Source organism: Rhipicephalus sanguineus, chromosome 1 (genome assembly GCF_013339695.2).
Source record: "Rhipicephalus sanguineus isolate Rsan-2018 chromosome 1, BIME_Rsan_1.4, whole genome shotgun sequence".
In the NCBI taxonomy this organism is placed as follows: Eukaryota; Metazoa; Arthropoda; class Arachnida; order Ixodida; family Ixodidae; genus Rhipicephalus; species Rhipicephalus sanguineus.
Genome location: NC_051176.1, coordinates 179,422,462 through 179,446,336, shown reverse-complemented (window position 1 = coordinate 179,446,336; position 23,875 = coordinate 179,422,462). Strand labels below are relative to the sequence as shown.

Below are 23,875 nucleotides of genomic sequence, written 5' to 3'. Positions count from 1 at the left end.
ACGCTATAGAAAAAAGAACACGTTACCGCCCTGCGTTACCAATAAAAAACATGGCTGATCCCTCTGTCATAGGAATCGGTATAACACGAAAGTGAAACGTGTCTTCATAGACGTAGTTGAGCGTTTGTTGTGCATTATTTCGCCCCAAGTGCGAAGGAATGAATGCTACAGCATCAAATTGTAATGTTACGCGAAGAACGGCAAGCCGCTCGAAACTTGCAATACGCTGCTCAAGCAGAAAGGACGCGCGGAACGAACATACACAGGATGAGCGCGAACTGTCACAGTTGTAACTTATTTCTGTGTTAGCAGCGCGCTCCTTTCGCAAAAGCGGCCGCTGCAGTGAGCGAGGTGACCTTCGTGCTCTCAACGGAAACTTGCAGGCAGAGCGCAAGACGTACAAACCACCGAGATTCACGAGATAAGCGCCCGCACGAGCGACCGCGCCCTGTCGAGGCGCGCGCTAATCCGCGGGGGGACGACTTTTAAAGCGCGCTGTTCGAGCCCTTCGCGCCATTTTGCTAGTGATAACGAAAACACGCTGTACCGCCGATCTCTGAGTACCGCCACCGGCAGATGGTGTACTGAAATAGCTCGCCGTTAGCGTAGCGGAGAACATTCCGTCTGTGGCGAAGTCGTTTCGCGCTGCGCGCTGGCGATCCAGAGGTCGTAAGTTCGACTCCCTGTGACGGAACTTCTTCTTATAGTTTTTTCTTTATATTTTAGTCTTTATAGTCTTCTTTATAGTCTTTATATTTTACAACGTCATATCCGTGACGGAAATGCGTCAATGGAGCCGTGGTGGACCCTGGCATAAAACACTTTCATGTTAAAGTTAACGCGTTACCGTTACCGAAATAAAGTAACGGACGTTACTTTCGCCGTTACTTCATAGTCCCAAATCTTAATCAGTGCGTCTTCGCCTCAAGAACCTACAATACCTGCTTTATAAAACTCATATTTATATCTGACATTAAAGGGGTCATGAAGCACCCCTTGGGCTGATTGAAAAAACACATCCTGCGGAAAGCTGACACGGCTATGAACTGCTCTGCCAAATATTACAGTCGTGCGCGCCGCGTAATGGCCACAAGCGGAACGCGAAGTTGCCGTTTCCCCAGGCACCCTCTTTTCAAACAGAGGCCGGTTCTCACTCTCGTCGGTGGGCGGGGCGTCTGTCCGCTGTACGTCGCAAGAGACATAGCATGCTTATTGGCCGATAGCCGACGTAAATCGAGAGCGGCGTTCGGATCAGATGCGCTTCTTGCCGCGGGGTGCCGCCACTTGCCGGCGCCGCACTCCTCAGTACACGGTAGCCGCACTCGCGCAAGCGAATCACAGCGGGAGAGCGATCGCGTTTCATGACGCGCGCTGGCGTAACTTCTTTCCCCCATGCCATCCCTCCCCGTCTAGCTTCCAGTGCGCTCGCCGGCACAAGAAAAGAGAGAAAGCGCTGGGAGCGTGCGCCAAACCCCCGTAACTCCGCTGATTCTTGACGGATTCGAGAAATTTTTGCGGCAATCGATTCGGGAGGCAGTACACTCCGATACTGAGGCCATTAGATCATTACTTGGAAAAGTGGTTCATGACCCCTTTAAAGTTGTCACCGAAACGAAAATTTTACCCCAAATACTGATTAAGCAAGAATAATTTGCACAAATGTGCCGTAGCTCCTAAAGTTGCCTGTATAGTTACATGAGATGGCTTCTAACTCTGTGGCACATGGGGAAGCTTTCGGAATTGGTCATTGAACACAAAGTAATCGATTTCATCATCAACGCTTTCCGAAATGAAAACATCAGTGAACAAACTTGCAGAATTATGACGGCATGCTTCTACTACCAAAATCAGTGCGCAAATTTTACAGCAATAAAGGAATTCTTAAATTGGCATAATTGGGGGAAAAAGCCTTAGCGCACATAAACAAGTCTTTTTTTTTCTTACCCATTTGACCTGCATAATTGTCGCAAATATTGCGACTGCGTACGTGAAAGTTTTCAAGGTCATCCTCGCTTGCTCAGGAGTTCAATAAACAGAAACACAGGTGCAGTTGCATATAGCAAGAAGCAAAACTAATTTTGAACACGAAGTTTATATACAGTGCTAGTGTAGTACAGGAACAGTTTTGTAATGTATCTACAAACCGCTGAATATAAGCAACAGCTGCGTTTCAAAGCTTCAATCGCACAGCTTGACTCACTTATTAGCGAATACGGCCACACCTATATATGCTAAATAGGAGCTCGACGGACGCACTATATATACGGTACTCCTGTATTCCCTTTCAGGAAGAGCTGGTTTTTCTTGAGCTTTTTCTTGAGGTTTTTCTTGAGCCCGCTCATGGCGATGCCATGCGGCACCAAAGGTACCGAGACAGTCGACCATCTTCAGTCGGCGATTATGTTCAGAAGGCATTTGCAAATAAGTCATCCTCCGTTGTGCTGGAGCTCACACCGTGTCTTGATGTCCGCAAGCTCGCTTTTGACGGCTACAAGGACCGCATTACGCTTCGTTTCATCAACAATCAACGACAACTTGAACCGCGATAGCAAGGTAGCCGAAACTATAGCAAATGCATTAAAAAAATTTCGGCACCTTGCTCCCCATTGCCATTTCCCCCGCGCAAATAAGGACCCCATGCACTATCGCTATGTCAACGCTTGGCGGGCCGACAGCAGTCTGCCGCAGCGGCAAAATAACTTCGGGCCGAGCTCTATGAAAGGCGCTCCTACAAGACTAATGAATTTTTGTAAGACTGGGAGTATAATTGGAATGAAAAGTAACGAGTAACGTGTCACCTCACGTTATTGAAAAATGGTAACAAAAGTACGTTACCCGTTACAGTTCCGAAATAGTAACCAGTACGTTACTTAGTTACTGAAAAAAGTAACGCGTTACCGGTAACGCCGTTACTTGTAACGCGTTACCGCCAACACTGTAATCATGACCACTGAGCCCTGATGACCTAATTTGAGGCCATGTCTGTAAATACATAAATACTTACACCACTTGCTCAATTTCTTGTTTGTGGTCTTCTGAGGTCCTATCAGGAAAATACGTATTAAAATGTATCTGACAAAAATTTAAAAATTCAGGGCTGAAAGGATTAAAGCTCGCCTCGACCAACGAATGTGTGAATTTGAAGACCACTTATTGGGGTTGTACACATGCTATCTAAATATGATGCCCCTTGACAGCCTAAACTTTATCTCTGGACATTCTCTGTGCAGAGGTAAGCAGGGCGCGTACTGAAATGATCTGGGGCGAGAAGCACGCGCCGTTAAAATCACTGCCTCGTTTCCTCTTTCTTTCTTTCTTTCTTTCTTTCTTTCTTTCTTTCTTTCTTTCTTTCTTTCTTTCTTTCTTTCTTTCTTTCTTTCTTTTTCTTTCTTCGCGTGCTCAACGAAACAATCATACAAGCTGACAACAAACGAAAGCTCTTAGAATGGGTTGCGTGTACCTTCTGCTAATGTGCGCGGCTTCCTTTCAGTCGACGGTCGACATTGATTGCGCAACTTCAACATGCGCGTATGCAAATGAAAAGCAAAGGGTGCGCCTTTTGAAATGATTTCTCGGGGAAGTTAGAAATGTTCATGGAAAAAGAATGAAATGAAGGAGAAAACCCGGTACGGTGGAAATGAGCTTCGGAAATGGGCTGTCTCGGGGTCTCGCTCTTCGTTTCCTAAACATTGTTGAGCAGTTTGCCAATCCAAGCCACTAAGAATATCAGAAGTGATGTTTACGTCTAACATTCGCCTTTGTTGTTACAACACGATAATATTTGGTGCTTTCAGGAGCCATTTGCGATTTCTTTATTTTTATTCTCCCCAATGTCATAAAAGCCTACTTTTCTGACAGCTGCCCGTATGACCTGAACACAGTGGTGCGTTTCTAAGGTGCTGTTGCTACTTTATAACGGAGGGCGAATTCTGTAGCGGATCTCTTTCTCTTTTTTTTTTTTATTTCACGGTATTTATTTTCATTGGCTCGCTAGAGTTACGAAATCGCGTGGGCGTGGGCGTGCGTACCCCGTGCCGGCATGTCCAGCACTAGGTGACGAGAAGGTCCTGGACCCTCTCACTATTCACTTAGTCAGTAAAGCTTCCCAAAGGAGAGTTATTTCACAATATTTAATCATCTGTTTTGCCTTTCATCTTCATTATGGATTTATGATGGTGCTCATATCCTCATTTCTCGGGTATTTTTTTTTTCACCACAGCCTCCCTGAAAACAATGTTCTTTGTTGTTGTTGTTTTCGAGCGGTCATGTACTGCTTCTGAAAGTCGAGTGCAGTTCTCACAGAATGTTTTCAGCTTGACCTCATAGTCTCGATAAAAATTGTGCCAATGCAACAAAATGATTGATGGGCATGTATTAGTGAGAGACTCTGGATTAATTTCGACCACCACGAAGGTTTCTTTAGGGCGCACCTAAACCTGCAGATACACGATCTTCCCCATGGAAAGGTGGCCGACGCGGCTCGGACAGGTTCCTCGACCCCGTGTTCATCAATGCAATGTCATGATCACCTGGCTACCTCGGTGGGCCTGCTACTTTTTTTCTTTTTTTTTTTTGGCAAAACTTTCTACGTCGCCTTCATGCTCTTGGCATCATTTGTTAAACCGCTGTGAATTTGTTCTCGGCGTGTCCGTTTTGCAGTGTAGTCTAAATACATTACATGAGGTCAAAGTTGTGACCATCGCGTTGTTTACTCATAGTATTATGGGATGCGTAAGGTGAAGTAAACGCACTCGTAAAAACCGCATTTAATTGCCTAATACTCATTGTCCGCTTCGTTTTCCCTACAGTTTGAACATGTGCTTTGGAAATCGGACATTCTAGAGCTGAAAAGCGTTGTGTCGATTACAACGAATTTGCTCCGCAGCAAGACTTACTGGCGTGCTTCGGAAATGCTGTCTTTGTTTTGTTTTGTTATGTTTTCTAGTTTTCTGCATGCTCATGGTGTTCAAGAGTGTCGTTTGCTTCATATCATCTCATCATTTGCTATGTTGTCATTTCTTGATTTGTTGACCCTCTAATCAAGCGTATAACCTTATGCCACTCTTCGTAGAACCCTATGTTCGTTTATTTAATGTGTACCATGCTAGCTCCGTATTTTAACATTGTCATATCCAGGCAGTGAGCGTCCCTGCTAAACGGGACACGTAGCTGTGCTATGGCCGTTGCAGAACAGCGAAAAAATTTCTCATATGTCATAATGTTCATAACGATGTTGTGACCCCCAACAAATATAAATGGTGAGAAATCCGTCTCCTCAGGTCATCGTCTTCCGATATTTTTCAGTCCACGATTAAGCACATCGTTTTCCGACCGCCCGTTTTATGAAATCGCTCCGCATAAAACAAGTCTCCGGCGTGCGCTTGACGCGCGCGACGCCTGTAGGCACGCAAAAGAAGTTGCAGGAGCGCTGGTTTGCCCATCGTCCCTCAGATGGCAACACATTACGCAAATTGCGCGTTTCCGCCCCTGGGTCCCCCCGTCAAGACTGGCTCCCCCATTCCCACTCATTTATCACCAATAAAGTTTATTCCTGCTCTTCTGCAGTTAGTCCGAGATCGCACGATCAACTCCGCGTGTGCCGCGCGCAATGCAAAAAAAACTCCGAGCCTTGAATAGGCAATGGTGCAATTCTCAAAATCTATTCTGTAGCGTGACATAATAAATTCAATGTGGAGTGAATCAAATAGACAAAATGGGCTCTTAATAGAGCTATTGCATATTTTGTTCAGGACAACAGCCGCGAAGCTATCTGCGCTTAGAGGATCACATGTCCTATGAAATCTTGCCAATATTCCAGAATTCTCAAGCCTACCACCAGGGGCGTAGCCAAGGGGGGGGTTGGGGGGGTTCAAACCCCCCCGAAATTTTTCAGTTTTGCTTGCGTATATATACACGCACACATACAAACGCACGCACGAACATACATAAAGTATGGTTGAACCCCCCCCCCCCCGAAAAAAATTTCTGGCTACGCCCCTGCCTACCACCTCCTTCTTGCTTTAGGATTAGTGTTTGTTTTTTTTCGTGAAAAAATTGCGTCATTATCTGAGGTGCGTTCTGACCAAACAATGAAACGTGATGGGGCAGTTACCATGTGGGACATTCAATCGTACTGATTGATTGATTGATTGATTGATTGATTGATTGATTGATTGATTGATTGATTGATTGATTGATTGATTGATTGATTGATTGATTGATTGATTGATTGATTGATTGATTGATAGTAGAAGGTGGACATCACAGCTTCCTTTCAGCGTCGTCCACCCAGGAAACTCCAGTAAGCGCTCTCTTAACATTCGCAGGTGGACGACGCTACGGGTGAGACTTACTCCTACCGGAAGATGGAGGACGTGTGCCGGCGCGTTGCGGCTGGTCTGCGAAATCTGGGCTTCCAAACGGGAGACCTGGCGGGCATCCACAGTGCCGTCGCCGCCGACTTGATCGTGGCATTTTACAGCACTGTTCTCGCCGGTGGCCGCATGGTCTTCGCCAAGGGCAACCTCACCCAACGTCAGTGCCAGCTTCTCTCAGCTTTTCTTTCTTCCTTTGCACATACGATCTAAGACATTATTTGAGTTCAGGACATAATCAGGACTACATTATTTATACAAAAGATGAGCGGGGGAGGGGATAGCTAGCTTTTACAGCCAGCTCGTAACGTTTTTTTTTTTTTCCATATTGTTACAAAGATGTACCCGCTCGGATCATATCACGAGGCTTTTTGACAAATAAAGAAAAATGAACGCTTGTTCATTTTTTGCGGTACGCTTCCTTTACAGAATTTCGCTGCGTTTTAGATACAATATATACGCGGATAAATGACCTTTTTTTCGTGCATATTAGAATAAGGAGGTCAGCTTGCTTTAACGAAATGTTCATTCAGAACACACTTGTTTGCGTGCTTCCCGTTTCGTAGTACGGTCTGCACTGCTTCTCGTTAGTTATTGGGCAATCCATGCAGGTCTCCTGAGTGCTTGCCCGTAATACGTGCGATACGTCCTCTCTGTACATACATATCCTACATCGATAGGTACGTTGTTCCGGATGGTAGTGGTTGTCCGTCACCAGTTTCAGACAGGCATTACGAAGGCGCCAGGCCACCGTTTGTTGATTGATTGAATATGAGTGCGCGGTGGATACCGAATGCTTTCTAGTCGGTAATGTGTAACTTCTTTGTAGCTAACTATGCTGCCTCTCTACGACCCTAGCCCAGACGCCTACGCAGCTAGGCGTGAGAGTACTTAAGCTACGGTGTGAGCCGCCTCATTGCCGGGGACAGGGGTGCGCAGGGCCCGTATACTTTGAATCATTCTTTAGTCAGTATAAAGTTGGCCAGAATTCTTTGCGCTTTTGGCAAGATTCGCCCGTATGCCTCACCTCTGACTGCTGCTTTGGAGCCGCTAATGTCCGAATCACGCCGTCTGTCTGAGCCACTGACCCTGTCATCGCCGTCCTTATCAACTGCCGCAATATTCATGTTTAGTATATTCCGGTATTCCGGAGCATCAACGTCGACCTCGTCCTTGGAGTTCTGGTATCTGGTCTTTATGGCATTTCCCTCATTATTTATTCTAATAATCCGGATGCATGTTTTTAGGAGGTAGTAATACTAGGAGGTGTTTCCGTATTTCGTGGGTAAGTCTGTCCCATATTGCGTTGCGTATCGCATATCCAGAACACTGAGTATTCAACCGCCCGTAGTGGACTAAGCCAGACGTTCGTACGATGCCATCCGCCGGGCTTCTACGAGTTCGACAGGTATTATGCACTCCCAAAGCGAGCAGATTTTTGTCGATGTTTGTATGCACACCTTATCATGGACTCTATTTTAGCCTTTACGATGGTGCGGAGGTTTAAGTGGGGAGCTACATACATTATACGGCTGATGTCAAAAGCCTGCACCAGGCGTATCTGGTCTGCCTCCCTTATTTCGTACCGTCGGTTCACTATTCTCAGTATTATTCGCATCGTCTGTTAAATGCCATTCTCTAGCAATGTCACCGTCTCTCCGTTGCTTCATTCGACTGTACTCGCACTTCTAAAATATGAATGCAGTTCACTACAGTTATTGGACTGCCGTCCGCGACGAGCATTATATTTGATTCGTCTTGCGTTTTTTTTTCCTATTATTTCTGCCTAGCTATCTCTAGATTAGGAGTTCCGATTTCTGCGATGAGCATTTTAGTCCTCTTTTCTCGAGATAATCCTCAACTATGGAGTATGGACGTCTGGAAAGTATTTTCAATGTAGCCATCGCTGCTTCCCCTGACCCAAGGCGTAATGTCATCCGCATATCAGCTTTGATGCAAATCTGCTGTAGCATCCAGCTACGCCGGCAGACCCAGCATAGCTGTGTTAAAGAATCCCAGTGGTATGCTCTTTCTACCTAGTTTGATGTCTTCAGATTGGCTCTTACCATTCATGATCCGTGCTGTTCTGTTCGAGAGTAAGTCTTTGATGCATGCGAAATTTCGTTTTCCTACTTGCATTCCTTGATGTTTGTCTAGAATGACCTTATGCGTGATGTTGTCAAAGGCTTTCTCGAGATCAAGAACTAATATGACCCTGTTGTCTGCTGTTTTTGCCCCTGCTTCCATGATTTCATGTTGGATTTGTAACATGTCTTGTGGAGAAAGATTGATCTGAAGCTGATCATCGTGTGCTGAAAGTAGCGGTTATCAGCCGTGTATCTTGTTAGAGGTGTGAGTATCACGCGCTGTTGTCAGCGCTTGGCGTTAGCGATATAGGCCTGAGGTTACCTAGTTGCAGTCATTTTTCTCTTGTTTTCCTATCATTCGCGAGCTTCATTACCAAAGGTCGAGCTTCAAGTCGATATATAAGCCCCCCCCCCCCCCCCAATTATCTATTATGAAATTACTTTCGGTTGGAGGGCTCGGCTCTACCGTGCAGTGCCCATCTGTTTGTGCGTATTTTGATGTATTGTACTGCAAGACACTTTTCTCATTTTCCCTTCTTATCTAGATTATATAGTACAGTAAAAGCTCGTTAATTCGACCCCCACTTATTCGTAAAATCGCATAATTCGGACGTGTCCTGTAGTCCCGGCAAGCATATGTATTGTTTAATGGCAATTGTTTAATGTTGTTTAATGACCTAAGTCAATTGTTTAATATTGTTTAATGACGAAAGTCTCGTTAATTCGGTCCCATTTGGCCGCACCCAGTTAGTTCGAAGGATCCTCGGAGCACGCCAAGCACGAAGCGCCGCAAATGTGCGACGCAAAGGAGCTGAAACGGCCGCGGGCCTCCAAAAAGGCGTGGTCGTCATCCCTAATCTAGCCACAATCGCGTTGTTGATCAGGGCTTCAGCGGCTGCGGCAAACTTGTTTCGTTTTCGATTTTACTGGGCGCACGCAGTCTGCGTGGGCTCCATGCAAGATCGCGTCGATAGCGACTGGGGTCAAAGCAGTAGTTTCGTTTTCGCCGCATGCCTTCAGAACTACGTAGTCGCCATCCATGACTGTGCATTAGCGAGCCAGGTTCATTCAGCAGCACACGCTGTGGTCAGCAGTTTCGTTTCGACTCTGGACGTAGGCCGCGCGCGTGCCTTCTGAACTGCGTGGACGCTACACCGTGCCTTTAGCGATCACGATGTCCACAGCGGATGCGGCGCTCAGTAGCTTTGTCTTGACTTCGGGCGATGCGCGTGCAATGTCGCAAAACTCAAACATGGTAAAAGCGCTTGCAGAGCTTCAGCCGCGGTCAGCGGCTGAAGCTCGCTTGCTTTAAATTGCTTCTACACTGCTTCTACATTGTATAAAACTTCCTTGCTACACTGTGATGGACGAACGATCAACTGCAGTCATTAAAAATTATCGTCACTTGCGCGTGGTGCTGGTGGTGGTACGAATTAAGGAATGGGTTCAGAGCACGTTTCGGCTTAAAGGGGTCATGAAGCACCCATTGGGCTGATTGAAAAAACACATCCTGCGGAAAGCTGACACGGCTATGAACTGCTCTGCCAAATATTACAGTCGTGCGCGCCGCGTAATGGCCACAAGCGGAGCGCGAAGTTGCCGTTTCCCCAGGCACCCTCTTTTCAAACAGAGGCCGGTTCTCACTCTCGTCGGTGGGCGGGGCGTCTGTCCGCTGTACGTCGCAAGAGACATAGCATGCTTATTGGCCGATAGCCGACGTAAATCGAGAGCGCGTTCGGATCAGATGCGCTTCTTGCCGCGGGGTGCCGCCACTTGCCGGCGCCGCACTCCTCAGTACACGGTAGCCGCACTCGCGCAAGCGAATCACAGCGGGAGAGCGATCGCGTTTCATGACGCGCGCTGGCGTAACTTCTTTCCCCCATGCCATCCCTCCCTGTCTAGCTTCCCGTGCGCTCGCCGGCACGAGAAAAGAGAGAAAGCGCTGGGAGCGTGCGCCAAACCCCCGTAACTCCGCTGATTCTTGACGGATTCGAGAAATTTTTGCGGGAGTCGATTCGGGAGGCAGTACACTCTGATACTGAGGCCATTAGATCATTACTTGGAAAAGTGGTTCATGACCCCTTTAAGACACGGGGGTCTTGAGCCGCGGTCACATTGTGAACGAAGTCATGCATCACGAAAATTGCGGCTTTACACTGCTATTTCGTAAAATAAGTACTGGATTTACGTATTCATCAAGAAAATGAAAATGCATTGATGTAATAGACACTTGTTTATTGTTTTCTTGGTACTTTCGATAATCTGAAATTCGGTTAGTCCGGACATTTTTTCCGGTTCTGTGGAATCTAAATTAATGGCATTTTACTGTAGTAAGCATAAGGTCTCCGTGTGGCATGAATATCCAGCGAGACGGAATATCGAATACTGGACACTAAGGCACGTTATAGGTTCCATCTCAATTAGGCATTGTTTGATTCGACGTGCAGTAACGTAGCGCGAAGAAATACGGACACAAAGAAGACATGGTACGCGCGCTCGCTACCAACTAAATTTTATTGAGAAAGCGCAGTTCAGCCCGTTACTATATAGATTCGACGTTCAGGCTAGCCGGACATTCCGTCTTCCAGGTCTGTTCGACCCGTACGTAACACGACCCACTGTTTGTTTGTTTGTTTTTCTTGTTTTATTTCTTTTTTACAGCGACAATTTCCTAGAGGACACATGTAACCGGCAAATGGAAGCCTAGGAGAATGCACGAAATTGTAAAAAGGCGGGTGGTTGTGGATCTCAATGGAACTGGGAAGGCAATGAGTGAATCCTATATAACTGGTCCCGTTTGCAGTTTCGGTGTCCAGGTTGCAGCTTTGGTGTCATGCAGAAGCCGCCAAAGTATACTAATTTTACTTTGTTTTACACTTACTGCTTGCTTAATTTAACACTTCCCTCGGGGCCTGCCCCACCACGGTGGTCTAGTGGTTGTGGCGCTCGACAGCTGACCCGAAGGTCACGGGATCGAATCCCGGCCACGGCGGCTGCATTTTCGATGGAGGCGTAAATGTTTGAGGCCCGTGTACTTAGATTTAGGTGCACGTTGAAGAACCCCAGATGGTAGAAATTTCCGGAGCCCTCCACTACGGCGTCCCTCATAATCATATCGTGGTTTTGGGACGTCAAACCCCAGATATTATTATTATTATTATTATTATTATTATTATTATTATTATTATTATTATTATTATTATTATTATTATTATTATTATCCCTCGGGGCCTGGCAGTGGAAACTGTGGTTTGCACTCACAGCTCCATTTACGTGCGAGCGAATGTTGCCGGCTTCTGGTCACTAGAGACCGAAACCCATGCCGGTCAATACTCGCAAATACGCAGACATTTGTTCCGTACGTAGACATATTCCGTCTCACTGGACACTCCTCCTAGGGGTTAATCAGTCTCTTAATCAGTAGGGTCTTTTTAAAGGAGGAAATCTTATACCCCTGTCACACGGCAAACCTAATGCTATTTACAGCGAATGTCATTTGTTTGCTGTCACACGGGTAAACTAATGCCATTAGAGTGAAACGACATTTCCTGTCGAATGAGTTCACGGAACGCATTCGCATTCGATTTCGGACCGAATGCGTAGTCTCGACGCCAGGGACCTTTTAGGGAGATGGCTGTTAACTTATGTATACGTAACTTTTGTCATTCGTAAATATCTTATTCTTTACTAGATTAACTTATTACTAGTTTGATGACTTAATAGCACGCGCGAAAGTTTCTAAAAGAAAGCTACTTTTAACTACAGCGGCTGGACGCCGGCCATGTTTCATTTGTGCTCTGTTGTCGCTGTTGCCTGTATCGCGGGTGTTGATCGTCCGATTGCACGGTGTTTTGCTGATCAAGGTGGTGACTACACGAATTAGCTGCCGCCGTCTCATTTCTGCAGCCGGGGTGTCAGTCGTGCTCCTACGCTTCAGTTCACTGTACTCACGCGGAGACATACCGTCGGCCATGTTGGTTTTCGAGTTGGCAAGTTGTGTAAAACGGCTGCGTTTATTTCTGGGAGCACGTTTCTTGTGATAAAAAATTATTTTCGAGGATATGCGCATATTAAATGCAAGTTTTAATAGATTTGTTTCTCCCAAAGTCTCGGCTCACGAGGGCTGAGGTCATGGTCATCATTTTAAAATTTTTCTTTTCGTCGTGTGACACTGTAAACCATATCACACCCATATAGGTGTTTTTTGGTGTCATAACTCACACCCTTACACCCCACGGAAAGGGCAGGCAGGTAACCCTCCTTATGGGCGTTCTTCACGGACTTACACCCTTTATGACATTAAGTTAATATGAAACACCTAAAAAGTGAAATGGGGTGTTTAAGCCAACATCATTCCAAAAATATTAATAATAATGTTGTAAATGATATGATTATGAGAGACGATAGACTTCCCGGGTCAAACATTCTTGACAGGGCCCCCGCGGCCGGGATATCCCGCGAACTGCGGGTCAGTAGCACCATCTAGGCCACCATCCTCGCTTTCAAAAATATAATAAAGCTTCTCTTTGAAGCACTTAAATCAAATCACATAGTTTCTTCCATAGAACTTAAACACACTATTAAAAAATCGCTGACCCTCCATGAAAAACGGCGACAACAGAAGGCTACAGAGGATTCTAATAAAACTTAACTGGTAAGCCAGCACACACTCACTTAATTCAATACACAATTCATTCATACATATACAACCCATAGTTGTGCAGCATAGCCGCGTAATATACGCCCGTTAACACATACCCTAATAGTGGCGCTTATATAGTCAGTGAGTTACGAACAACCCTTTGTTGTCGTACTTTTCCTTTTGCGTCTCATAATATTGAATGTTATAATTACAGGCGAAGTGCAGAAACACCCCCACACCCTACCAGTTATTTAGGGTGTTATATTTGAACATATCCCCTTCATCCACCCTTATTTCAAATAAGCGGACTTTGTGTTGTATTTACGGGAAATAAGGGTGTACCCAAGTTGAAAGGTTTACGTCACGGTCTTTTGTGACGACGCAAATGCCGAAAAGACAAAGGCTGCTTGCGAAGCTGTGCCGTCGGTCAAGGTATTCCTTTATTTATTTTCGCTAACGCGGAACGCGCACTTTTCACGTAGACAGTTCATACACTTCCTGTAATCTGCTCGTCGCAGTATATTTATCAATTTTCGTTAAGAGCTGCACATGTTCGTCAGCTGTACAAACGACACGGGAACATAAACTATATGTCGACATTTTTTTTCTGCTATAAAACGTTCATCCTTTAAAACCCGTTACGAAAAAAAAAGCATGGAAAACCTGTCCGTCTCGCTTTTGTAAATATGAAACCCAGCTGACATTGCATTGCAGCACTTCCGCACGGTGATCCAATTACAGCCTGTGGGTATAAATTTGTGAGGCCGTAATGGCTTACCGAAATGTTCGCTGCCATTTCAACGAAGCTATTGTCACGAAAGATAACAAAGAATGAAGGCAGCTTCGCAGTAGTGGTGCCAAGCCTGAAGAAATTGCGGAGCTGGGCGGCCTTCTTTGTTTGTTTTTCTCTTCCTATCTTCCTCTGTTTCTTTTTCTCTCATCTCTGTTTTTTCTGTCTTTCTTGTCTCTGTTTATTTCTAGTTCTTTCTATCTCTCTTTCTCGCCCTTCTTCCTCTCTCTTTTTATTTCTTACTTCCTTTTTCTTTCAATCTCTTTCTCTCTTTATTTCTTTCTCTCTTACCTTCTTTTTCTCTCTTCCTTCCCTTTCTCTCTCTATTTTTCTCTTCCTTCCTATGGTGTGCTTCTTTCTTTGATTCTCTCTCTTTCTGTCTTTCTTTCTCATTCTATCTTTGTTCCCTTTCTTCCACTCTTTCTCTTTCTCCTTCTATCTATGCTGTGCCTTACTCTCTCCCCTCCTCCTTTTCCTCATCACCCTCACATCTCTCACTTCCCTTTCCCGCCACCTTCCTATACTATATTATACAAGGCTATGCTATGCTAACGTGCCTGGATAGCCGAGTGGTTAGGACGCTCGCCTTCGGATCGTGGGTACGCGGGTTCAAATCCCGCCTTGCAGAGAAATTTTTTTTCTTTCTTTCTTTCTTTCTTTCTCTCTCTCTCTCTGCTTCTTTATTTTTCTTTCTCTCTCTCTCTGTACTCATTCCCTGGCCCATCAGAGTTATTCCATCCCGCGCTGGCGAAATCGGCGCACGTGTTTTGGGAGCGAAGCAGAGGATGAAGAAGAGGACTGAGAGGAAGAAGAGGGCGAAGGAAGCGCGTGCCCGTTCATGATGATGATAGTTCGTGTTCGCACTGCCCGGCGCAAAGAAAAGCTTAAAGAGCTCCGCTCTTAAAATTCATTGGGCGAACTGGACAGCTTACATTTCGATTGTACGCGAGAGTCAACCATTGGAATAATATTATAGTAGTTAGGTACGCGGACACACGCAAGGCACAAACACGGCGCTGAACTATTATTGCAAGGCGTCAGGCTAACAAACCCGATTGACAACGCTATTCAAGGATTAGAATAACTAACAATTGTATCCTCGAATACGTGCTGCTACGGAAATTTGCCGGCGGGTACACTTCCCTTTTGAAAATCGCTTAGCCGGCGTGTCTCGCCTCTATGTCAGTACTCTATATCAGTTCGTGCCTCACCCACTGTGCAGACGCTGATAACCATAGGTCAACACGAAGGAATGATCCGCCTGTCGGAGCTCAAGGAATCTACAACTGGCTATTCGGCTGCTGGCATTGACCCCCGAGGTGTGCTGGCCATCATGTATTCGAGCGGCACGACGGGACTGCCAAAGGGTGTCATGGTGTCGCACCGAAACTTCATCACTCAGCTCGTTGTGTCTGGGTACGCGTTCGTTGCAACTTGCCGATGAGATGTGCCTTGTTTTTTTTAATCCGTTCATTTCAGCTGGTCAAGCTTCGTAAATTTACCTGTCTTAGTTTATTTGTGCATTTATTTACTGATTTATTGCCACAGTAACGGCCTGAAGGACCCCTATACCCCCGTCGACATAGAGTTGAAAACAGCGCAGTGAGTCAGATTCTATTCTCAAACTTCGAAATAATCACTGATACATATAGGTCGTTTCCTACTAAGTACTAATAGTGGACAGTTGTGTGAAAGATAGGTGTTTTTTATATTCAAATTTGCGAATAAAAGTAGGAAAAATGTAAATTGTAGTTAATTCATTAAAGGCAATTCGCCTATGGTAGAAGCTTAAGTCATTGCCTCCACTCTCACGTTTCCCGGGCTCCGGCATAGCCCTGTACCAGGAGCGTAGCCAGAAATTTTTTTCGGGGGGGGGGGGGGGGGGGTTCAACCATACTTTATGTATGTTCGTGCGTGCGTTTGATATGTGTGCGTGCCTATATACGCAAGCAAAACTGAAAAATTTCGGGGGGGGGGGGTTGAACCCCCCCACCCCCCCCCCCTTGGCTACGCCCCTGCCCTGTACATGAAAAATGAAGACATTTACCTGGCGGACACGCCTAACATGCATGCATCATGCTGCTCCACGTGAACGCGATGATGAAAGAAATTATACACACAGGATTGCGAGCATGTGAGAGATGTTTTCGCACTATTCGCCGTATTTTTGAACCCACCATGGTTTCCACACACGTATGTGGATCGATGATTTCAACGGTTCCAGTCTCTACTTCGTTCAGTGGTGAAGCCCGGACGTGCCGCCCACATAGTTGCAGATTAGGCTAAGCTGAGCAAATACGCACTGCTGCCAGCACCGACAACAGCAACGAAAGAAACTGGATACTGCGGACAGACAGAAGGGGAAATTCTGTACGAAAGAGCATGTCGGCATATATGGTGCTTCGATTTCTGTTTCAGGGACGAAGGAGCGCGACTTTTCGTTGCCAATGACAGGATGCTCGGCACTGCCCCTTTCACACACGTATCGGGCCTCTGGCTCTACAGCTGCTGTTTCACGGTTGGCGCTTGCGTAATCGTCATCGCTCCCACTGACCCAGTTTCTGTTCTTAAGGCCATCGAAAGACACAAGGTTGGTGGCCGAATTGGTAAACTAATAAAAGAATCATGCTTATCCAACGTACTTAGCAGATTCTGCGTACAGTTGCGTTTGCTTTTATCATAATTGCGTTTGCTTTTATCATTTACACGCCCACTCAGTATTTGACCCACTTCACCGCTAAAAACCTGAGCAGCCGTTCAATCACAAAATTAGGTGAACGCGCAGGTCACCGCAGAAATGTCACGAGTGCTCGGGCGATGCACGATTGTCGAAAAAATGATGGTGACAGGTGCATGTACTGCGACATGCGACACAAATGTAAGCCGCACTTATCAATTTGCATCTTTGTACGGAACAGACTCAGTGGCGCATGTCGAACGGCTCAACCAATGAAATCAAGCAAACCAAACAGTGTTGGGGAAAATGGGTATGGCGCTAAAAGTACGGGGACCAAGTGAGGACTCGGACCGACCAACACGGACGCCTATTTTCTTCAGGTAATGAACTAGCTAGTTCAGGAACGAGTCCTGTCAAAGTCCTGCCATATTAATAAAAAATAGTCCCACCTGCAAGCCCTTCATAAGAACAGATGCTATCCAACCGTAATATCGGTTATATAATTAGCGATGACCGGTCAACGTGAAGGAGCACTTTCAGCAGACTCCTTTTTTTTTAATTGGGCCTGGCTGAATATGATGAAAGTATACGTATACCTGTAATGTACATAACGTTTATTACGCAGAACGTAGCTGCTTACTGACTTTGTCAGTCAGCATGCAGGGGTTATGTAAGCGCGTTTGTTGGTACTTTCTTTTTTTTTTATTGGCGCCAGTATGCCCTACGGCATAAGCTAAATAAAGAGGAATAGTTCCTTGCTAAAATCCAGGAGCGGTCGACGCAGAGGACCGTGCGTCCAGCGCGTTAAGTCAGGTGGTCGACCGGAGTGGTAGTCAAGGCCGCGTAGGTGGCGGGTGCGGGCCTTGTGAAGGCCCGGACAAGTTCCCAGTATGCGATCGAACGTTGCCTCTGTAGCTGGCAATCGGTGCACATATGACCGTCGTAAACACGTCCACTAACCTGCCAGACAATTCAGCAGCAACAACCGCTGCGCCAGACCCTGCTGTGTACAGCCAAGAAAGCTTCGCTCTAATACAGCACCTTGTCGCTGTTATGTGCTAGGAACAAGCAGTTGTCGACGATAAACCAAGCCGTCCCTCTGTACGATAACTGTCTACTAATAAAAGATGAAGCTACAATCGCGTATTTTTCTGTGCACGGCCACACGGGAATCTAATAATGGCATAAATGGTGAAAAGTGCCATAGATCACAACGTGTACTGACAGCCGGCGGCCATAACTGCGAAACACATTTAACTCTTCCCCCGTCTGTCAAGCAGTTCTTAACAACACCAGAATCGTAACTTGCGTGTTAAAGCGGGTCTTACACAAGCGTCCGGAACGGTTAAATAAATATCGCTTTGAAATTGAAAGTGCGCTACACTGCATAGGTCTCACGTTCGAAAAAAATGGAGTTGGAGTATGGCCCGATCGTCAGAGTGGAAGAGGGGCCATCAGCCCTTTGTTTTCTGAGCTTACCGTCTTCCCTGTGACTGACCAGGCACGATGCTGTTTAGCGTCAGTTTTCTGCCGAGTACTTGTATATTAAACGCGACACGGGCCGATGAATTGAATTCGTAGTGCTCAAGGTAGGGAGAGACTGTTAGCGACTGCCTCATAGCGGCCGCCCTTGAAACTAGTATAGACAGTGTTTTTCTTCGTGAGCTCAGCACGTACATCCGTCAGCGAATCTATTACAGCTAGGTACCCTTCCGAAGCTGGTGTCATTGAGTTATTAAATTGTGCTTTAAGAGCCTGTCCTTTGGTTGTTTTTTTTTTCTTTCACTTACAGGCTACAGTGATGCTGCAGTTTCCGACACAAGCGCAGAAGCTTGTGCAGTGCAAGTGCATAGACAACCTCGACGTGAGCAGCATGACCAAGGTGCTAATTGGCGGATCCACCACTCCCACCCTAGTTGCACAAGGCATCATTGAAAAGTTGAAGTTGAAAGCCTTCCGCCATAGTAGGTTCATTTTCGTCGTTCCCAGCACCGCCACTATTGCGCTAATGTGCTGCCGTAACAGCTAACGTAGCTTCTCAAGTGCCTTGTGTCAATATCGAAGGCAGTTTGCATTGCTGCAAACTGCCTTCGATATGCTGCAAACTGCCTTTGCGATATGCTGCAAAGTGCCATTGCTGCAAACTGCCTTCGAACTATAAGACGCCGATGTCTTATAGTTCTTTCGGTGGTAGGACCCATGGATTAACTTTAGCTTTCCTTTTTAGTGCATTTCTGCAGTGTCGTTTTGTTAGGCTAAAAAGCAAGAAATGTGGCCCCGTTACGAGAGGGGATCTTTAATTAGGCGTGGCGTATTTACGGTATCTGTTTGGATGGCGTATATATGGTATCAAGGCGTATATATGGTATCTATACGCCTTGCGAACAGCCTAAAGAGTGAAGGTCATTTTACTTTGCTGATGGCACTTGAGCTTAATATCGCATCACGCATAGGTTTTATTCACCTGTAGCGAACATTACCTTCACTCAAGAGCTATATTGCCTTCTGTCCTGAGAACTACTGCATACTCACCCCAAAAGCTTTCGCTCGAGGAAAATAGAGCCGCGATTATAATAGCCGCAGTTATAGTAGCCGCGTAAAGCTCGACAGCTTCTGGGCTTGATACACGCCGTGTCGTATAAGAGGCAACAAAGGAGCATTCATGGTACAAACGCACACGTTTTAAATCGGTTATTTCCAGCCGCTAAACCTAACCTAACAGTCTGTTATGAAGAATGAAAACCATTTATCTCGGGCCAGCCGTACCACTTGTTAATACTTAGTAAGAAATAAACAGAGAACAGATTTGTGCTGTACAAAATTGGTCTAATATTGGATCTACAAACCGAATTCACAAAGTTTTTCCTTAACTGTTTGGCGATGGCCAAACCCCTTCGTTAACAATATGTCGAGCAATGCCATCGGCGGCCGTAAGCTCTTGCAAACAGTTTTCATGTAATGACATTTTTGTAAGTACTGCTCAAAAATTTCCATGATCTAATTAACAGAAACAAGACGCGGTGTGCATGATAAGAGCTTGTACAGCAGGCATAAACACTGTATGGCTTCGGTGGGATAATTTTTGCTAGGGAAAGATCCACTTCATGCACGCAACGCTAAGAGTGCGGCGATAGTTACGTAGCACTGTACCATTCGGTTAATTCTTAGCAGGTAATCATCGTGCTACTTTTTCACCTATATTTCTGCTTGAGACATTAGCATGGTCTCGGGTACACATGTCACTTCGGAGGAGAGGAGTATAGCCTGCTCTCTCTACAGGCACCAATATCTCGTGAACAAAGCACCTTAAAGAAAACAGTTTTGCATCATTTCGAAATTCGAAAACGGACAATTAGAGGCCAGAATTCTGAATACAAGCTACATATTTTATTCGGTGCTAACAAGCACTTTTTGATGTCCCCTTTTAGGAAATGACACGCTATTGCAAAATGTGCGTTTTAAAGAGTATTCATGCGTTTAGCATTAGATGAATAATCAATGTGTGGCTCGCACGGAAGGCTAGCGGGTGCAAGGACACCAAAGATTCGTAGTCACGGATTCAAGAACAACACCGGTCACTGTGTAACTAAAACCGGACGTAACCATATGAAGCGAACAAATAACGGAGCCAAGGAGAGCAGTGGTGTGCGTTGCGAAGGCTGTGGGTCCAGTCCCCACCGGCGGCGGGTTTTGCTTAGGCCACTTTGGTTCATTGACGCATTAAATAAAAACTACTGCACTTCAATCGAAAACTACAAACGGCGTCCCCATGCTTTTCTCGGCTTCATTATCGGTTGGCTTCAAGTGGTTGGGTCTAACAAAAAAAATAATAATAAAGGGCCCTTCGATCTATTTCCATTCTTTCGTTCAGAACCAGACGTGCGTTTTTCTGTGTTACGGGCACTGGCTCAAGTATCCACGTTGAAACGACGTCTTTGAACAAGGCGTGTCTCCGGAGTCAACGTTCCGACAAGAGGCTCTGACGAAGTCAAGTACCCTTGTTGAGACGTTGGCTCCAGCGATGTTCCTTGTTGAACGGCTTCATTCTCATCACTTCAAGCCTCCATTTGCACTTAAATTTATATCTCGTTTGGATTGTTTACATTGAGCATTGCATACCAGGCTTTACGCTACGCAGTAACGGCATTTGATGTCATGCTTGTTGTTTCAATATGCCAGTTATGGGCGTAATTCTACGGTAAGAGTCGTTTACCCTCGATATGCTTAATGGAAGGGCGAACTCCCAAATGTGGCGAAAAATTGACCCTAGGTCATGAACAAGACCTTCAGGAGCTCCCGACAAAGGCTGGGGAAAATGATTGAACTTTCTGCGAACGTTGCTTGATGGCAGCCGCTGATGACGCTCATACATCGATCGACAGTACTTGCACGTTTGTGTATTGTGTGTCTGGTTCGGGTTGAATTTTTCTTGCCGATTTTTTTTCTTTAATCCCTGCGAGAGTAGACCACTTGGGATTTTGAGGTAGCCGGTTTCAGAGCGGTTTTTCGTTCTCTTCGATCGACGTTCAACGTAAAAAAAAAAAATTACACTTCTTGAAATTGTGACCGGCTGCATGCATTTTATGGAAAAAAAGTTTCAACGAGGCAATAACGTGAAATTTTTTAAGCATGTTTACTTTATTAAAACAGTAAGGGATCATGCGGTACATTGTCACAGGCTTCGAAAAATTTATATAGATACGTGGTCTGCCGTACCTCTGCAGTTTATGAAGTCAAGAGTTTGGCGGAATCCCGCCTTGCCGGGGAATGACATGGACGAGGAAAACACAGCGCCGACCAAAGAAAAAAATATTCTTAAAAAGATGTTTCGGCTTCTACACGGGAGCCTTGTTCACAATTGTTCACACGGGAGACTCGTGAACGAGGCTCCCGTGTTGGAGCCGAAACGCCTTTTTAGGAATATATTTTTACTTTGGTCGGCGTTGTGTTTTCTTCATCCAGATCTGCAGTTTCTACCGTTTAGGATCGAAGGAAATTAAAAGGTATAGGGCACAAGGGCAATTAGACGCGGGAGCTGCGAACGTACGTCATCAGAGTGCCGTTTAGCAGCCTCAACCGCAAGCTAGAAATATGACCACGCATGCGCGCAGGTGGGCTCCGATAGCCGGTTTTACACCTTTCGATCGGCTTCTTCGCCCGTGGGTCGGAGCGCCGTTCAACGCTTCTGCTGCTGAACACTGGTTTGCGTGATGCCGCTTATAGCCGTTTTTTAGTTGGCACGCGACAGACACCTTCCGTGGCACAAGCGAGAGTAGCGATGATATTAGCGACGTCACGATAGCGAGCGTTCAGCCGCAGGGGCGGCGAACCATGCTCCTGTTCACGAGTAAAGAAACAATTTGAAAGGTATATAAACTGCCTGAGCTCCAGCCGGCGCGCGTGCGTGATCGCCGGCCTGCGTGCAGCTTCTCGACGAAGATTTTAGACGGTACTGTGATGCCCTTCGTTCGATAGAGTTTTCTCTCTTCTGCCAACTAAGGTTCTAGCTGCGTTGTACATATTTCATAGAGGTGGAGCCTGCAGTGATTATTTTTTTAATAACTTTTTGTTATCTTCCTTTCTGTACAAGTTTTCGGCATGAGCGAAACGTGTGGCACTGTCACGGTTACCCCAGCTGGTATAGATGACTACGAGAGCGTTGGGAAGCCTGTTCCAATGACGCACATAAAGGTACGCTAAAGTGTGTTGCGATTTTTTCTTCACTGTTGGATCTTGCTTTTTCAAAACTGTGCCGCCGCTTTGCGCACATTGTTTTACTTCGGCTCTCAAGCTGCAGATCTGAGTTTGTGCGAACACTCCTTACGAAGCCCTCTCTATTCGTACATTGCATGATTGTCTCGAGGTCGCTGACCGCTCAAGTTTTTCTTCCCTGTCGCTGCTGCATGCGTGGCTGCGTTGGGTAACTGGCTTCGCAGAGTTGTACGGAACACGTTTACTCTTTCTGCTCTTTTTCTTTCTTTTTCTTTTTTTGGCCGTGCAGTAAAGTTAAAAGGTACTATACTGCAGCCACGTCTTTTAGAAGTCTCAAAAGTGCTTCCGAACGAGTAAAGAGCATTTCATAAATTTTAAGAAATCCGGCAGATTACACGCATTGTGGGAATCAATATCATGCGAGGCAGGCAGGTAGTAGCAGCCTACGACGGATTTTTCGCTTTGAGCCAAGCGTTACGAGATGGTTCGACGCAAATTGAGTAGTGATGCGCACATCGTGTGCTTACCAGGCACGCCGAGTACACTAGCATGTAAAGGGTAAGTCATGGTCCGACGTAACATCGTAACTCACGTTAGAGCAGACGTCAGAGCAGAGACGTCATGAAGAGCGCGCTACGGGGCGATGATGTGCACATCATACGTAGCGTACGTGTTCGCGCTACGCTTGACTATGGCTTGAGGAGTCATAAGATTTGTAATGTTTGTTACATTGCTATAAAAACGGATAGCCGACACTGACTCCCCAGTTGGCGTTGTCCTGACACGACGCTTGTATAGGGCCTTTTTCCAAACTGTTTGAAGCACTGGCGTGGCTCTGTGGTAGAATACTTGACTGCCATGCAGTATGCCTGGGTTCGATTCCGACTCGAGCCGTGATTTTATGTTATTAGATGCGAAGTATCTTAAGGCGGAGCTCAATCCGGTGGTGGTGGTGGTGTGCGGCGTGACCACCCTTACTGCGCATGCGCATACCCTCTCCACACACCTCCTCGCCACCCACCCTCACCCTTCCCCTCTCCACTTTCCCTCTCCCCTCCCCCTCTCCCATACCCCTCTCCTCCCCCTTTCCACTCTTCCTCTGAAATGCGGGCTAGGCATGCCGATATTCTCTCCTGCGCAACGCCGCGATGAGCTCGAGCGCATGCGCGTCCCCTCCCCTTCTCTCTCCTCTCCTACGCTGCCCCCCTCTCGCCCGCCTGTCGACCGCGTTCCCCGCTCGCCCTCTGAGAATTAACGGCCAGGCTAGATGGAAAATACAACGCGCGTAGAGTCCCTCTTCGCGTTCCACGACGCGAGGTCGGTAGCATGCCCAACGAACGCCAACGGAACGCGATCTAGCAAGTGCTCCGGCTTCGCATCGCCTCATGGTCCCCTTTAGCGGGAGATGGTGTAATTTTTTGCTTCCATAGGGATATTTGACCCGTCGACAACGCCGCCGTCCCGGCACCGCATTTTCTGTGACACGGGCTTCTCCACACTGTTGGGTTAAGGTTTACAAAGTCTGGGTTGATTAGACTGAGAATCACCTGCGGCGCATGCCTGCACACACCATGGGCCGCGGTGTGCGGGTAT

At 46.3% G+C, this 23,875-nt stretch overlaps 1 protein-coding gene across 1 annotated transcript in view; it reads left to right on the top strand.

The window, feature by feature from the left end:
• Nucleotides 1–23,875, top strand: part of LOC119403300 (probable 4-coumarate--CoA ligase 1) — a 40,289-nt gene that overhangs the window by 11,285 nt on the left and 5,129 nt on the right. Inside the window, exons 2-7 of the mRNA XM_037670246.2 lie at nucleotides 6,327–6,581; nucleotides 13,458–13,535; nucleotides 15,116–15,309; nucleotides 16,312–16,483; nucleotides 18,363–18,534; nucleotides 22,161–22,261. Of these exons, the coding sequence (XP_037526174.2) occupies nucleotides 6,327–6,581; nucleotides 13,458–13,535; nucleotides 15,116–15,309; nucleotides 16,312–16,483; nucleotides 18,363–18,534; nucleotides 22,161–22,261 (972 nt within the window). The remainder of the gene's footprint in view (nucleotides 1–6,326; nucleotides 6,582–13,457; nucleotides 13,536–15,115; nucleotides 15,310–16,311; nucleotides 16,484–18,362; nucleotides 18,535–22,160; nucleotides 22,262–23,875) is intronic.